General features: G+C 38.1%; 2 protein-coding genes across 4 annotated transcripts in view; one reads left to right on the top strand and one right to left on the bottom strand.

The window, feature by feature from the left end:
• LOC123875039 (transcription factor kayak) overlaps positions 1–10,516 on the top strand; it is a 56,324-nt gene extending 45,808 nt beyond the window's left edge. For all 3 annotated transcript variants that reach the window (XM_045920687.1, XM_045920688.1, XM_045920689.1), the window contains exons 2-6: positions 3,085–3,259; positions 3,604–3,911; positions 4,427–4,677; positions 6,150–6,270; positions 6,479–10,516. In XM_045920687.1, the coding sequence (XP_045776643.1) occupies positions 3,085–3,259; positions 3,604–3,911; positions 4,427–4,677; positions 6,150–6,270; positions 6,479–6,718 (1,095 nt within the window). In that variant the 3' untranslated portion in view covers positions 6,719–10,516. The remainder of the gene's footprint in view (positions 1–3,084; positions 3,260–3,603; positions 3,912–4,426; positions 4,678–6,149; positions 6,271–6,478) is intronic.
• A 1,088-nt stretch (positions 10,517–11,604) lies between these two features.
• LOC123875045 (sodium channel protein Nach-like) lies at positions 11,605–16,952 on the bottom strand. The gene is made up of 8 exons (XM_045920697.1): positions 16,747–16,952; positions 16,137–16,266; positions 14,904–15,070; positions 14,153–14,291; positions 13,417–13,553; positions 12,889–13,079; positions 12,306–12,432; positions 11,605–11,776 (listed from the first exon to the last, which is right to left on the bottom strand). Exons 1-8 carry the CDS (start codon positions 16,917–16,919, stop codon positions 11,659–11,661), a joined length of 1,182 nt encoding a protein of 393 aa, XP_045776653.1. The 5' UTR covers positions 16,920–16,952; the 3' UTR covers positions 11,605–11,658.
• Positions 16,953–18,482: the final 1,530 nt, after the last annotated feature.

Raw genomic sequence — 18,482 nt, 5'->3', positions numbered from 1 at the left:
TCTGGATATTATCTATCTCCATTCCAAATTTCAGCCAAATCCGTCAAATAGTTTTTGCGTGAAGGAGTAACAAACATACAAACACACACACACACATACAAACTTTCCCCTTTATAATATTAGTGTGATGTGTGTCTCGATGGTGTCTTGGGCCACACCCGCCAGATAAACTTGTTCTAACGAATGCGTCAAGTTTACCTGGCGATTTTGAAATAGGCCCTAGTGTCTGAAAATCGCAGAGATATAGGTAATGTTTAGTCTGAAGACATACGTAGGTTAATTTATACCGCGGGAACACGTTTAGTCCCACGGAAAAAACTGAAAAGTTTGAACAAAAATGTGAATAAATTCCACGCAGACTTACTAAGTAACTAAAATTATACCTGCTAAATAGATATATGTAAATACCTAAATAATAATTATTCGGTATACTGTATAGTAAATTGTGTCATCGAGCGTAGGTAGGTAGTAGGTACTCTTCAATAATAATTGTGCTCGATGACACATTTACTACTGCAGGTGGCAACCCTTGACTAATCACTAGGAAAATGAAAATACTATCGGAAAACGTAACTAGATTTCTGTTACGTTATAACGATAGTAAAGTTATGAATACGCCAGAAAATGCATAAAAAAAAGATTCCGACGAGAACCTCCTCCTTTTTTCGAAGTCGGTTAAAAACCGGTTAAGGGCGAGTCGCACTCGCACACAAAGGGTTTCCTATCATCATACATAAATAACACTTTAATTTTTTAATTTCCATGAAATTTTGAAATTTTACGGTTCATGAGATGCAGCCCCCTGACAGACAGACAGACATATAGATAGATAGACAGACAGATGGACAGCGGAGAGTTAATAATTTAGGGTCCTGTTGGCACCCTTCGGGTACGGATTGCGGAACCCTAAAATTACCGTATCATACGTCTAAATAAAAGCTTGTGCCAAAAACCATGCTGTCTGGCAAGTGAGGTGCGCGCGCGCCTCTCTACGACTTTAAAGTAGGATGCAGTGAATCAGACAAGAATTGCCTAGGCTAGATATTATTGCCTCAGCGTCGGCGCTAGATCATAACATTCATGTCTTAATTCGTGAAGGACGCGTGATATAGCGGCTTATACAGGATGTTATTTTGAGAGAGTGAGGAGAAAATTTATACTAGAATAGAACAAATTGGCCTAAAGATAAAAACTACATTCAAAGATTCTCATCATCATCATCAACCCATCACTGAAACACTACTAAGAGCAGTTGGCCAAGTTCTGATTGGCGGACAACACACACCTTTGAGAACAATTTGGAGAAGTCTCAGGGATGCAGGTTTTCTCACGATGTTTTCCTTTACCATATTTTAATATACATATTATTATAAGAGATAAAAGAAGAAACTGACTGACTGACGTATCAATGTACCGCTCAAACCATTAGGTTTATTATAGAAACATGTCAAAAAACAATGCATAATTACATGCACTTACCACTTATGCTTTAGTTTATACAACGTGTATGTTTGTTTATTTAACTCGTGAAATAACCACGGGTGAAAGATTTACGATTAAGTTGTCAGCGCCATTTCTCAAAAATAACATTGTAATATCGGTTATATAGAATGATTCATTTAGACTTCAATAGTAAACCAAAGAATCTATTCATAAAGACAATACAACATATTAATAATAATTTGTGTTTCTCCATCACACTTATCACACTATCACACTAATTCACACTAATCACACTTATTAATATTATAAAGGCGAAAGTTTGTATGTGTGTGTGTGTGTGTGTGTGTATGTTTGTTACTCTTTCACGCAAAAACTACTTGACGGATTTGGCTGAAACTTGGAATGGAGATAGATAATATCCTGGATTAGCACATAGGCTACTTTTTATCCCGGAAAATCAAAGAGTTCCCACGGGATTTCAAACCTAAATCCACGCGGGCGAAGTCGCGGGCATCGGCTAGTAGTTAGATAAATTCATTCAATAAACCTGTTTGCGTTTACTGCTGGACAGGCCTTCCCAAGAGCGTGCCACCACACACGATCCTCTGACTTCCTCATCCACCCACTTCCCGCTACCTTCCAAAAGGTCGTCAGTCCAGCGGGTTAAAGGTCGTCCCACACTGCGCTTGCTGATTTAGATTGTTTGATGATTCTTGGATAAAATAAACTAATATTATAAATAGGTGTCTCTCTGTCCTTTATCTTTTCACGGCCCATCCGTTTAATCGATTTTGATGTCAAACAGACATACTCGAAGCTTAGGCGTAGACATACTAAGCAGGCTACTTTTTATCCTGGAGAATCAGAGATCCCACTGATTTTTAAAACCTAAACCTACTTGGACGAGTTGGGAGCATCACGTAATAAACATCATCACCATCATAATCAACTCATCGACACGATGGCCCACTACTGCGTACACGGGGTTTCTTCTTGTTGATCTATTTACCTAAGCTATAATCATAATCATTTATTTCTCTCGAATATGGTACATGTATATTGTATATTATTTACATCGCTAGTTTCATTATCATATCATGCGTTCCATAAAATGATTGATTTACATAGAAAATTTTCAATTATTTCTAGCAAATTGTGTTGTGTATTGTTTTTATCTTACTGTTATATTATTGTTGCACTCGCAGCGCGAATGTTTTGCTGATAAAAAGCGATCGGTATGTGGAAGCAACATCAATTCACTGTATAGTAAATAAACATTGCATAACAATATCATGTTATTACATTGTATCGTGATACTCCTAATTATAATATTTAATTTAGGGCACAAACATACCTGCCTTCATTGTCATTTCAATTTAAAGATTTTAAAAAGAAACCCCTTAATTCGTGCCTATTTACTAGTTACTAGTACATGAATAGTTTGTCCACGTATATCACTAGATGATGCCCGCGACTTTGTCCATGTGGATTTAGGTTGTTAAAAATCCCGTGGGAACTCTTTGTTTACTAAATCTTCTGGTAATCTTGTGGTAACTAGTCACAGCCGAACCTTCCACCAGACAAAAATCTGTCTCCAATGTAATGTTAGATGACTAACGTTTTGTTTCCTTTTGTTTCCAGTTGGCAAACCTAGAGGGCCTCCAGTCGGGGGTCCCAACCCGCACCACGGCGACCATAACGCCCACGCAGCTGCGCAGCTTCGAGCAGACGTACATCGAGCTGAACAACTGCCACGCTGAGCGCTCCAGCCACGCGGGCTTTGTGCCGCCCTCCGTGGCGCAGGGCAACTCTTACGGTGAGCTTGGCCTTGTAATATATCCTCAAACATCATGATTATTCAAGCATCTTCTGCTGGACATACGAGTAGGTCGGAGAGCGCCCTTTCACACATGATTTTCTACCTACCTATCCTTTCTATCCAGCTGCGCCGATCCTCATGAGGCGACCATTACTTCGACCTGGGGGTCTCTCGTCATCTTATTTTGCTTAATGCTGTCCTTAGATGGAGGCCAGAAGCAAAAATTTAGAAATGAAAATGAATAATTTGGACAAAAAAACACTTCAAAATTTTACCAAAAACGGATTGATCTGGCCTACCACAAAATCTACATACTATCCTATCTCTCATTTATCTTTCAGGCATCCTGAATCCAGTGGGTTACTGTGACTCAGGCCCGACGACGCTGCATGTGTCGCCGGGCCCCCTCTCAGCCAGCGGCGACAGCAGCAGCAGTCCTGGCCTTCCCGCGCCCAAGCGACGGAACATGGGTGGAAGACGACCGGCCAAGACTCCCCAAGATATCACTCCCGAAGAGGAAGAAAGAAGAAAGATCCGCCGCGAACGAAACAAAATGGCCGCAGCGCGCTGTCGCAAGCGAAGACTCGACCACACCAACGAATTGCAAGAGGAAACTGACCAACTCGAAGAAAAGAAACAGATGCTACAGGTATTTACTATTCTTTCATTGGTCTAGCAACTCTCCAGTTTCGTATGGGTTTTCAGGTCGCTCTTCCAGGGTCCAACAACGGAGCACTGGCAAAAGAAGACCAGCCAAGACTCCCTTCCCTAAGAACTTCTCCATGTACTGTTTTTTTTGGCTTCCTGAAGATTGCAGTAATGCGTAGTAGGATGCCTACCTGTTACAGATGCACTATGTGTGTTCGACGTAAATAAAAACAGAGGAAAAACAAAACACTAAATCCACTTGCACTCTCAACCCAGTTCTGTTAAGTGCCCAAAATCAATAAAGAATAAAAGCCGGTATGCAGAAATTACCATAACAGACATTTACATGGAATTCACATACGGTCTTTTGAGAGGTGGGCTTTTTAAAATAGTACCTATTGCAAGTTCATTGCTTTTTCTTTGGTGTAGTATTTTAGCGTCTAGGTTTATCAATCAGCTCCAACTTTTTGTAAATTGTACCACAATCCATAATCAATCTCCATAATTTGATTACAGGATGAAATACGCAAACTCAATGCAGACAAGGACCAGTTACAAGCGATACTGTCAAACCACATGCCAGTGTGCCGGCTCAACAAGAGATCGACCAGCCCGCCTGACGTCAAGCCCTTCCAAGAGCCCTACCCTTCTTACCCGGAGTTACCTGAAGAGGGCGTTAGAGTTAAAGTGGAGATAATAGACCCCGCCGTGGATCCTGTCCTGGGGTTAGATAACGATATCTTTACCTCGCCGACGCCGGACAAAAGGTAAGAAACTGACTTATCACTATCATTATCAGCCTAAGGCGTGTGGACGTCACTTGCTGGATATGACCCTTTTCTAATAAACCACTACACCCAGACGCTAAGCCCTTCCATTAGCTTAGCGTCATGATTGGTTTATACCGTTTGCCATGCGACACTGGCCGCTGCCTAAATTGGCGGACTCAAAGTTACAGTTACCGAACTACAATAAACTGACGACGCGTGCGGTAGAGTACAAATGCATAGCCCACATCGGTAGAGATTGCGTTACGCTAGAATAGAGCGTACGGTGTATTTCTACGCTTTGTCGTTCATCGGTTCTAGTATACCCTTAGCAGAAGATTTAGAATTTCGGAAACTCAATTCCGTAAAAAAGTTTGCTTGTTTTATGTGTGTCTCTAGAAAATAAGAGTCATTCTGACGATACAGTTTTTGATGCAAATAAATGTCTAGTTATGTGATTAATTGTGATATCATGGTGACGATAGTTAAATAATTTATAGTATGTAGATTGTGGGTCTAGTACTACTATCTGAGTCAACCATGAATGATTCGCAGCTGAAATGAGTAACGTTTCCCTGGTCTGATGCCAAGATAAATAAAAACTGATCTATCATAACTAAATTTTTGAATGGGCCAAACGCAGCGGTTTCCCTGGTAATAACCAGGGAAACCGCTGCGTCCCTGAGTCCCTGTTCCCTACAAAGCCGGATTTTTTTACATCCTTATTTGTCGTTCGATATACTGTTTGGACGATCAAGAAGATCTGTCAGCGGTTTACGGATTTGCACGATTGTATCCATCGTTTATTTCAACGTCCATTTCGGAAACTGCAATGTGTTTAAAAAAATTAACTAATTTACCTTTCTTCACCTAAAAATTACTTGAAGATCTCTCTATTAAACTTTTCGATATTTAGTAACTACAAAAGTTGACGTTAAATGTGTAAGAATCACTTGAAGATTCAAAATTCATCTATTTTGTGCCGTTTTTTCTTGTTCCTTTTCGTCCTATCATATTTCTGATATTAGACCAAAGAAACATTACTATTTTATTACCGCTGCGAAATATTGCGTTTCTTCACTATTTTGGATAGATACTGTTACTCCTTCCGCTTTCTTTAATTTTTATTATATTTTCTACCCTAAGGTTGCCTGGAAGAGATCGCTATTTTAGTAATAAGGTCGCTTATTGTACAAATATCTATTTTGTTTTGTTGTTATAATACGAAATTTTTAATTCACACATAAAACACAAGAAAATTAGTCCCTTCCAACCCAACCCAATAAAATCTGTTTGACCTATAACGAGACCTGTGGTTGAAAAACCAAGTAGTGTTTCTTTAGTTAGCTGATTTTTAAATTTAGTGATAAATAGTAGCTTTCAAATTAGGTAAATCTATTTATAAACTATAATGACATAATCTGAAATAAAAAAAATATTTATTTATTTAATTTATTATTGTATTGTTATAGAATAATGCTGTCGGCGGCCAACCCCGCGGTGGTGACAAGCGCGTCCTCTTTGGACACTCCGCCTGTTCGCCCCAACAGACCCAACTTCCTGCAGGTGCCCGTACCCCTAACTCCCGCACAGGTAAGCTGAATTTTTATAATAATCAAGGTATTTGTAGAGGGGAGATGAGGAGTTTCTGGATTTATTGTACTCGTCAAACGTGTACGTCAGAATTTCTGCTAAGACATGCCGGTTATAAATTTTCTATATACTTTGTTGTATGGGGGCATACCGTTTCTGTACAAAACTACTTTCAATAAAAGCTACAATGTAACCTTTTACATTGCAGATACACAACAACAAAGCCTTGGGCAACAGTAACAAAATCCCCGGCATTGAAATCAGCACCCCCAGCAACGGCATCCCCTTCAACTTCGACAGCATAATGGAGGGCGGCACGGGGCTCACCCCCGTGTATCCGCACCCACACCCGCATCCGCACCCGCACCCGCACCCGTGCGCTCAACAACAGCGCTCCGCACCCGACCTCTCATCCCCCGACGCGCACAACAGCCTCGTGAGTCTCTGAGACCACCTCACCGCCGTCTGCCCTCTGTTCGAGCCCCTCGACCTCTTGGGTGACCTCGAGCAAACTCTGTAGCAGCGCGGCTTTGAAGTATCGCGACGAGTCGGTCGCACTACATCATAAAGTCAACCTCCAATAGACGCTTCTCGTTAAAGCAAGAGTATGGCGATAAACAGTCGCGCTACGTAAGTTATAGCAAAATTATCGCGATTAGTTCGTCGCATAACTTTTCTAAGGCTGAAAGTATCACGACCAGTCAGTCGCAGTATATCACAATACATTTTTTTTTAATTAACACTTTATTAACTAAATATTTATTTTAGTTAATGAATTTACTTGTAAGGCGAAACAGTCGCGATACGTTTGCTTGGCGCTACAATATTTGGATTTTGGAATTAGTGTTGCCGAATCTATAGACAGTATTTGGTAGTTCAAACTATGTAAATTATTAAATTATTTAATCTGGCCACACTATTTCCATTTCTAGTCCCCCTGGCGTAGGGGGCCTCAGTCCCCTACTCGCGTGCCTTGGCCGTCGGGCCCCACGTCAGACGTGACCCGAACCTAGTTCGTAACGTGTAAAGACTACGCTATTTATTCTTTCTCATTTTCTATCGTGCTATCTTTGTCTCCCGGGCCCCCGCCGGCTATTTACCGGGGGCCCAACGTAACATACTTGCTCATAACGTGCTTTGTATTTATTTATATTATTACTTGTCGACATTTCAGCCAACGCTCTAAAGTTTTGCGTTCAATTGGTATTTTGACCGTCGCGGTCTGTTTTTATGTATGTAAAAGATCTAAGCTCAAGTAATTGTATAGACTATCAGAATTTTTAGAGTGTTGGCTGTTCGATGGAAGCTCTGTAAAACTCGGTAGTCTTTAATCATAGCGTAACGTTCTACAAAAGTCAATTGATATCTAAGCTGTTCTAGTATTCTAACGGAGAATATATTTTATATAAATAGTTTGTATTTCACAGTAAATAAAAGAATTGTGATGTTTAAAAAAAACGTGAAAATAAAACAGAGTTTTATTTGAAGCATTTCAGGGATTATTGTTTCGAGTTGTGCTTAAATAATCTAGCGAGGCTAGACTAGTTGTATTTTATATTAAAATGTATGTAAAAGATCTCTTTTACGCATATTAATGCAGTTGGCGTCACCTAAGTTGTAGACTTGAATGTCGAGTGTAGATTTTTGTATGATTTGCCTACAATTTTGTGTGATTGTAGTCAATTACATTGAAAAATATTCAAATAGTCAATTAAAATAGTTAAAAATAGTTATTGGTTAAAAATATTTGCTTTTACACGAGGTAGTTAGAACTTAGAAGTGCCAATATATGAATGGAAAGTCGATTCTCTATCCCCCAATTTCTCCCAACGCTGATCTTCATTGATCAAATTAGCGAACCGGACATTTAACCGTCAATAATTTTCAAAAGGGTGATTCGTCGACAACATGGCGTAATTTAATTTTTATATTAAAAAGATCATTTGAATTTTTCATATGCTAAGTTCTAATATCAAGTCTCAAGTTTCGTGACGTCACCTGTACATTACGGCACAATATTTATCAACTACCCCCGACGCGTCCCGTCATAATGTAAACCGTGTGCCATCCGCTACGTCTACTCTCAGGAAATACAATAATTACTTAGTTAACCATAGACTAACCAAGCAATATTACTTAATGGTATACCGTCAATCGGGTTAACTTTGCTTGTCTCTGCAACTTTGACAGTCAACAGAAAAAGGTTTTTTTTTCTAGATCACCGATAAATACTTCTATCCTGTTTTAAGATCATTCCGAAAAATTAACACCATTAAATAAAGCTTCAACACCACAATGTTTAAAGGTTCCGGCCAGAAAGCCGGCTGGAAAGGGAGGGTCAAGGTCTACTCCTAGCACAAGCTTTAGGCCCGGTTTCCACTGAAGCGAAGCGGAGAGGAGATGTGTTCAGTCGACCAGTCAGACTTAATAGCTGACCTGAAAAAATTATCGCGTCATCTTTTAAAAATCTGATTGGTCGACTGAATACTTCTTTGGTGGAAACTTGTTCTTGGTTGGTTAATTGAAGCATTTATATTAGTTTGTAAACCTATTAGCTAAGATTAAAAAAAAACATTTTTTTGTTTGACTGTCAAAGTTACATGGAAAAGCAAAGTCACCCCGATTTAGTGTAATTAATATATTGAATTTAAGTTAGCTCAATGTCGATGTAATGTCATACCGTTCCATTGGATTAGGTAATGGTAGTGTAAAATTATTGTATAAGAAATTCTTGTGATATACGTCCAGTGATGCGCGCTCTAGTGAGGCGATCATTTTTAATTGTGTACTCATTGCCTCGTCCCAAATATTAAAAAAATTAGCATCGATGCAGGTTCCACAGACAATGTGATGTTTTTTTTTTTTTTTAATTTTACAATATCATTGAAATTTGAAGAATCGCTCATGGAATGAATATCACTTTTTTACATAGGTACTTGAAATATCTCAGACTCAACTATTGAAAAAATTTGTTTTTAATTGAATGTCAATTTAAAACGTGATTAAAATTTAGATAGATTGTAAATTTAGTCCTTTAGAATATTTGCATTATAAAAACATGTTAAAGAAAATAAGAAACTAAATAACTAAATGAAATAGAACAAAATTGTCTTGTAATTGTGATCGATTTTTTTATTGATCTTACTTTAGGTTCTATATTCAAAATTAGTGCAGATTATTACCATGAATAGATACGATTTTTTGTTTTTGCTAGAGGCATGGGTTGAGAGTTGTTTGTATTGTAGTTTTTGTACCGATGGTGAACGCTGGCATAAAACAATATCGGTCTCATGAATAAACTTATTTACAGCTTCGCATTAACGCTCCTTACTCTGAAGTCTAAGATTAATAAAGCCTTAATACATTTTGGACTTAAGACTAAAATATGTAGGAAGTATTTGTTAGTGCAAAGATGTAATGTTTTGTTTATAAGACCGAATTAGAGTAAGGCAATAATTAGGCTAAGAGCACTTAACCCTTTAACTGTAATACGCATAACTTAGACCAAATTATTACTTTATGTGCTTTATTGTAGTTTTAATTAAAATCTAAGCCAAATATTGATTTATGTCGTTAATTTAGGATTAGGTTAAACCGCCGTTTCCGAAAAAGTATTATTGGTTAGATGCAGAGGAATGCGGAGTATTTATTTAATGAATATAATTTTATTATTTTGTTTGTGTAGATCAAACCAAAAAGAGGAACAAAATTGCCTTTAGCCCTTAATGAGTGAGGGAGATAAATAAACGAAATACTAAGCGCAATAAAGTGCTGTGGTGTTATCTTGCTTACGCTACATCCAAATATCTTTCTATCTGTCTTTCTCAACTTAGTAAATTCTGATGCTTATATCGCCTTTACAAAGTAATTTCCTTATTTTTTGGTTTGATCTATGTTTATTTTACCATTACCAACATATTATTATAGTCCGTGCCGGCCATTATGATGAATGAGAAAGAACTTTTATATAATAATAAATAAATAAATAAATAATAATCGCCGATGTAACGTCATAAGCATAATATGAACATTTTAGATTCTAATAGTAAATTAAGAGAGATGTAATTTTTTCTAGAAGATTTTTTCGTAACGCAATCGTAGTATACTTTTGTATTTTTTCATGTGGAAATTATTAGCAAAGCAATATTATATTTGATACAATTTATTATTGTATTGTTCTATACCGCCAGATGTAGTAAATTATATATGTAAATCAGAATATATAGATTTGTTTACGTACACCCGATCTAGCGTTTTTAATTTACCACCTACCCTACAACCTTAAATAAAATGAAATCCAAACTGTTGGTTTATAATCAACCTTAAAACGAAACAAACAAAAATTTTTAAAATGCAAATTTTTATTTTACATAAGCATAATATTACATAAAAAGAATTATTATCTATACATATAATAATAATTTACTAAGTGCCTAATTATTATTCCCTCAAGTAATATTCTTTGTCTATCGCTGTTATATTGAATTTCTTGCTGTCAAAATTCCTGAAAGTTTTCATCTTTTTGTTGGCGCTCTTCGGTTGTATAAAGCCAACCTTATTCTTACGTGCCCTTATGTGCTTTATCTTATTTCTGATAGCGTAGTAGATGTAAAAGATTATTTCCAGTACGCTGATCATGCTGCAGCCTAGGCACAGTCCAAACACGCCGCCTAGATTCGCTGAAAATGGAAAAAATTAGATATTGACACTGAAATTCATAGTCAAGATAGTGGCTTTTTTTAGAGAACGATTCAAACAACATATGTGTCATATGCCTTTATGCAATGCATAAGGTTGTGACTTGTGTATGACACATATATCGTCTCAATCGTTGTCTAAAGAAACCCCTATCTTGACTGAATTCTAGTGTTTAGGTATATGACACGGATCTGCCCGCGAAATTCTTTTTAATTTGGTTTTTCGCAATTCGTAAACGAATCGAACTAGGCTTATGCCATTAGAATACCATAAGCCTAATTTGTAGCGCCAATGGCAGTATCATCTCTACAGGCTTATATAAAAATCTTTACTTAATAGTTTTCAGTTTAAGAAATTTGTCAAAATAATAAATTTGACGTGAGCTACTCACAAATTAGTCGATACATACTCTACGACTAATTTGTGAGTACCTAACTCACATTGAGTGAGCTTTAATGACGGGCTTCTTTTTCTTGGGCAGGAGGAAATCTTCATGGATGTCAATTGACATGCCCGACTTCACAGAGGTTCTCTCGGTGACCTACGGACTAAAACCAGCTGCCTTTTCTGGCCGTCTTTCCGATACTGCAAGGCGCAAGTCTTCAGGAAAGGGGCTGTCCGGTCAGGCTTCGTAATTTATGGACGGGCTGGCATTATATGAATATTCACTTTTTCATTCACTTTTGATCTCTACTCACATGCTATAGTTATGAGCGACGTGACCGTCTCCTGCTTCTGCTTCACGTGCACCGAGTTGCGGAAGAAGAAGTTCATAGCGGACGTGCTCTTGTTGAACTGTAGACCTGAACTGAAAATTAAAAAACCTTGAAATATTATGGAACAGAATTAAAGAAACTTCTTTTATTCAAATCAAGTTTTACATGAGCTTTTGAATAGATGAATACAATAGTAAGTATAGGCAAGTACATTAAGATTTACAGATTATTTGCTAGGAAACGCTCCTACATACTTAGAAGGAACTACCAATCGCTAAGTCTTATAATAATTTAATACCAAGTAACTAAGTTGGCTTCGACACGGCATAGGCAGCGCTAGTCCGAGTAAACTCGGCGCCCTAAGTGAATTATCAGGACTAACATAACAGTTTGCTAAAATTGCTTAGCGTTATGTCTAGGGAAGCTAGCAGCGACTGAAACCTCTATTCCTAGAATGCATCTGAGCGAATTTAAAAATTAAAGTTGCCTTTATATCCCATTCGGGATGATTTCCCACCCTATTTGGTGCAAGAAATATTATGCGGTGTCCTAGGGAGGTCACCAAAATAATAGGTACTTATTTAAACAAAAAAAATATATTATATTATGCAGTTTTCTTACTAAGGTTTGTGTGTCATGTGTGGAAGCGCCATAAGGTTCCCGATGGTCACATCGACGTGGTAGCGCATGGACACACAGTCTCGCAAGCAATGACACGTTTCAATGTTGTGCCATTTATACAAATCCTCTGAAAATTATACAAAAAGCTTGCATAAGTTGCTGGTTTAAATAGCGGCGTAGTGGCGAAAAGTTGATGAATTCGGAAAGCAAGAGTCGACTTTTCATGATTATGCCGCGCTGACGGATCAACCAATCGTGTGCACCCAACATTCGCCAGCCAATCGCGTCAATGTTCAAATTGTTTGCCAGCATTTTGCCAGACTCAAATGCTGGGTTTTTTGCAGCAGAGTTGCGACGAGTTACTGAATTTGTGCTATCTGAGAGGGCACCACTATTATAAGAGTCTGTTCAAGCCGATATTAACACAGCCTGTGCTGCATATTCAACAGCGTCTATCAATACGTTCATAAAAGGTAGAGGAAAAGTGAAAATCCTATTGTCTACATGACAGGAAAAATACTTAATTAAAGGACATTAAAGGTATTAGGTAGGTACTTATTCGTAGGGGACCTGCAGATCTTACTTTTAGCCTGCACAATGCAGTCGATGTTAGTGACATTGCAGGCCCGAGACAGCCTGACGTAGGGCAGGTAGGGCATGGTGCAGTGGCAGAGGCGCTCGATGGCGCGCACCACGCACAGCAGGTCACAGTCCGAGTTGTGGTACTCGCCGAAGTGTGGCAGGATCTGCTCGTCCTCAAAGTAACATTGACGACTGAAAATATACGACTTTCATGAATTTCTTCAGGTACTAATAATTAGCTTTAGCCTAACTTTACTAGCCTTTAGATTTAGAATAGGGCTTGCAATTGCTGACCTGTTTTTAAAGCGCCAGCTTGGCGCTAATAGCAGTAATGAGCGTCATGTACCTAAGCGTACTCTGAACTAAAAGTTTTCGAGTTCTTGATAATGTTCTCAAAGGTGTGTGAAATCCGCACTTGGACTGTTTGGTATAACCAAACTCTTCTCGTTCAGAGAGGAGACCCTTGCTCAGTAGTGAGCTGGCTATGAGTACATGATGATGATGACGATGATGATATTCAGTTACCCACCTCCAATAAGGCAAGGCAGTGACGTCCTCGGAGCAGTAAGTTTGAGTTGCGTGAATGGAGTGAAAAGATTCCGAGTATGCATGCAACAGATTCGTCTCGTCGTCCGCTGGGAATTCGTGAGATTCCGTAAACATTGTCTAGAACAAAAGGGGAAATTCATATATTCTAAAATGTTAAATTTTAATTTACTTTTCAATAGTATAATAGCCAGTAAAAGTATCCGTATAAGATATAGGTAAGGAACTATTAGTACCTAAAGATATTCGGAATATAATATGGATCAGAGACATGATCGATAACTGTGAACCTCTCTCTCTTCCTGGGTTTCAGTTCCGTACTTAGGCGTAGCCGTCCGTTGTACGTGAAATTATATGACTATGTACCTCATAAGACAGTTCAGAATTACTCAGCGGGCACGGAGAGAGCTACGCTTGGAGTTTCTCTAGGAGACCAAATGATCAAACCGAGAATGACCAGATCCGAAGGAGGATCCGATTAACCGATATAGGCCAATAGGTTACAAAGTTGAAGTTTCAATTAGAAGAGCGCAGTTGTTGTTGACGTCCCAAGAATGGTCATCAGAAAGAGGTAAGTAGGTACATCAAACCAGTCTCAGGGAGCGGCTGGTTTCAAGGGTGCAAGACCGTGGCGTATGGAAGTTACAAGAGACCTATTAGATGTCCACCAGAGAACATCTGTCAATGGACGACAAGGGATGATAAAAATAATTCTGTACCCTTATAGATCCAGCTATGAGAAGTGTCCCACTTAGAGCATTTTCAGGATCATAATCTGTGACGACGGTCAACGCGTCGTTAATACCGCCCGTAGATGCAGTGTGTGGTGCAAAATGTGGTACCCTCTCGTTCCTGAAACTGAATTTTGATTTATGATATAGGTACATGGGTACGCTTAATAACAAAAGAGCAACTGCTGTTTCCTGTCGACTCCTCTCAGCTTTTCGAAGCGGTGGTAGAGTCACAGACATAGCTTAAGAGGGGTCTCTCCGTTACTCGCTCCATACAAACGTAGTTCGTCTCTCATTGGAATACTTACCAATCATACCTACTCAATGGAATTTTGTAGAAACGTTCTGGGAACTAATATCTATGCCTGTGGTTTTCCAGATTTTCGTTAAAATATTCGGTTTCAAAGTTACGCGGTCTTAAAAATTCACATACAAATGTTTGAGCCCCTGTAATTTTAAAACTACATATTTTTAGAAAAATCTAAAACACCACAGCCACAGATATTAGTTTCTAGAATATGTCTGCAAAATTTCATGGACTTTGGTTGCTTAATATTCAAATGAAATTGGGACTACGATTGTATGGAGTAAGTGACGGAGAGAGCCCAGTTAAAAGATACTAATCGTGCAAGGTACATGAAATAACTGGCATCAGTCTTCTCTATTAGCTCGACGCGCGCCGTGAACAAGGTAAGTATATTTTTTCAGTAGACACATAGGATTTTCGCCTGTCCTTTACCTTTTCTCATTGAAATGATAGACGCTGTTGAATATGCAGCACATGCCGTGTTTCGTTAGTATCGGCCTGAACAGACCTTTGCAGTTAGGATAGCGTTGACCTCTCAGATAGCACAACCTCAGGAAGTCGTCGCAACTCTGCGGCAACAAGCTCAGCACTTGTAGAGCCTGATCGATAACATGAAATACAAATAGTTTATTTCAATATCATAAACGACGTTGGACCCTTCAATCTGGAGTCTTCTTGTAAGAGTAGGTACCTATAGTAAGACTACATCTGTAGGTATTAGAAGACTCCGATCTTCTTTAAATATGTCAATAGATAACTATAAACATTAACATAAGGTTGTACAAAAAAAAACTAAAGCTAGAAGCAAACAAAATACTTATGTACAAAATAAACAGGTACTTAGGTATGCCTTGAGTTTAAAACCTCCTTTCGAAAAAGTAACTGTACCTACCTACCTAAGTACCTACCTATAGTGACCGACTCTAAGGGTCATGACTCATGACAGGAAAGACGCTGAGTGGGAATGCTCTTAAGGCTCAGATTTCGTTCTGGATAAGTTCGTATTCGAACTTTTGCGTTTATTTTTGATAAAACCTAATATTTATTGAGTGAATGCTGGTAAAGCCCGAAATCGATTATAATTGTTATCATAGAATGGTTCAGACTTTTGCCATTAAAACTCGGTAAGCGAATTTACTATCAAATTCAAGAGTTTGTAAACGTTAGTTCGGGCCATTACAGTAGCATATAGTTACATTATATAGATAATAGAGATAGAACCTTACTGATAAAAAAACGCGCTTAGTCTATCCGATTTGCAAAATTAGATTGATTTGGTCATCAGTCGGATTTACGCTCAGACGTGAAATTTATTTTGGTTGATATTTGAATCGTGTCGTTTTTAAAAAGTTTTTGAGGAACAACAAGAAAATCAAGGAAGATAGTAAGTAAAAAAGTGTTAAAAAAAAGACGGAATAAAGTAGGTACATTCTCAAGGGATGGATTTGTTTCCTATCCAAAGACCAAATGCACTGCACAATAATTATAAGTAGGTACTAGGACGGTATTTAACTCACACATAGAGGTTTCGTAGCCTTCGCAGCCTCTACAAATGCCTCTACGTGTTGGACCCATAAAGATATTACTACTATTACTTTCACAACATCTACTATTAATGAATGAATTAATTAAATAGACATAAGTAAGTATTATATTTTTACTCACATGATACCTATTGAGCGTTAGCATGTTTTGAAAGTCAATCAATTCCTCCGTATTACTATTGCCGAAGAGTTCGTAAAATCCCAATAGTCGTGGCAAAAAGTCTCCCATATCAACTGTCATTATACCTTCTCTGAAAACAGACAAATACTAAGATTGATAAGAAGGGACAACTGTATGTGGACTAGTTATAAAAGGCTACTTTTTACATTTTATTACACAACCAATAAAAAGGCGGACTTTTAAGGCTCGAACATTTTGTTTCACAATCAATCTTAGAAAGATGCGATTTTTGTATATCCTAGTATCGCAAGTCTTTCCGATCTTGCCTTAAACTTTTAAAAAGCTTTGATTCATCCAAAATAATATCGTCACGTCGCATCTTGAACGCGCAAACTTCAAGTGAATGAGTTAAATTTCGCAAGGTATGCTATTTTACTTAGCTAATTGTTCTTATTAAATGTAACGACTTAAGAACCTTGCCAACGCTGTCTCTTAGAGCTTCTGCTCTTGCTGAATCTTGCGAACCTATTGAGTAATTGAGACTTCATACCATTATTGCCATCCTTATCTGGAGGAGACGAAGCGAAAAGGATGTCACAACATTACTCACACGAGGGTCCTATCCAAATATTCCATAGCGCTGAGGGTGACCTGGTTGGGCGAGCACACAGTGACGGCCGGGTAGGACACGTTGCGTATGGGCGCGTACTGGTTCTCGATGGAGATGCGCGTTGGCATCTCCGCGAACCGATTGTACAGGAACAAAGTCAATATGAACGACATGAACAGAGTTAGAACGAGGGATATAGCCCAGAAGCATCTGGAAAAAATCCACATTTAAGAGAGGTCTCTCCGTCACTCGCTCCATACAAACGTAGTTCGTCTCTCATTGGAATACTAACCAATCATACTCAATAGAATTTTGTAGAAACGTTCCGAGAACTTAATATCTATGCCTGTGGTTTTCCAGATTTCCGTTAAAATATTCGGTTTCAGAGTTACGCGTTCATAAAAATTCACATGCAAATCTTTGAGCCCCTGTAATTTTAAAACTACATATTTTTATAAGAATCTAAAACACCACAGCCACAGATATTAGTTGCTTAAATATGTCTGCAAAATTTCATGGACTTTGGTTTCTTAATATTTAAATGAAATTGGGGCTACGATTGTATGGAGTAAGTGACGGAGAGAACTCAAAGATTTGTATTTGAATGTTTTAGACCGCGTAACTTTGAAACCGAATATTTTAACAGAAATCTGGAAAACCACAGGCATAGATATTAGTTTCTAGAATATGTCTGCAAAATTTAATGGACTATGGTTGCTTAATATTCAAAGGAAATTGGAATTACGTTTGTATTGATCGAGTGACGGAGAGACCTATCTTAAAGGTACGTGCCCAGGATTGAACCCTGGACCCTCCCAATAGGAAACTGAGGTCACTGGGCTATCAGCAATAACTAAGGTTACCAATCTATCTGTATACAAATACTTGTATAACGCACCTGGACAAGGGATCCGGATATAAATAGAAATATTTGAGCCCCAACACGCTGCTTTCAAGACAATATTTCCGCAGTAAAGTTTTAGAATCCCCTTCCATTTTTTTTGAGCTCCACTTATAACCGAATTCGTGTTTTACTCAACCCGCGGAAAGGAAAGTAAATGAAAAATGAGTGCAAGTTTCGTGTCAATCATTAATTATAATAAATTCAAGTATTACTAATAATGTAATTACCTATGGCGTGACACGTAAATAACTATACGAATCACATAAATTTTTTAATTTTATTTGAATCATGATGCAGTACTCCTAACTCAGAAACTATCGCCGTACTACGTAGGTATATATGTAAGTTATGAGTTGATAGGTAGTTCTAAGTACAATCTACATGTGCCTACTAAATTACGGAAATATAGTGACGAAAGTTTCATCAAAATTCGCGGCGTCAGCAAAATATCAGACAAACCCATCTGAGTCACATGTAAAAAAACCGTCGCTCGCTCTCGAGCGAGTCTCACTCTTTTAGGGTACATAATTATGAACATCATATTTTGAGTGTATGAAATATTTATTTTCCGAGCTAGAACATCGCAGTAAACCGTGAAAGAAAACACTCAAAAAATGTTCGTTTGTTTTGGTCACAGCTTACAAACTTTGTTATAAATCGTATTTTTTTTAGTATTTGTCGTTTAAATACAGTTCATATTAAAAGACAGACAGACAGCAGAGTGACATTAATAGGGTTCGGTTTTTACCCTATGAGTATGGAACCCTAAAAACGCTAAAAAATTATGTTACTGTATGTGTGTTTGAATATTAGTTAGCCCTTGAAAACACCT

The sequence above is a fragment of the Maniola jurtina genome, chromosome 19 (genome assembly GCF_905333055.1).
Source record: "Maniola jurtina chromosome 19, ilManJurt1.1, whole genome shotgun sequence".
NCBI lineage: Eukaryota > Metazoa > Arthropoda > Insecta > Lepidoptera > Nymphalidae > Maniola > Maniola jurtina.
Note: the sequence above shows the minus strand (reverse complement) of the source record. Positions and strands in the feature narration are given on the sequence as shown.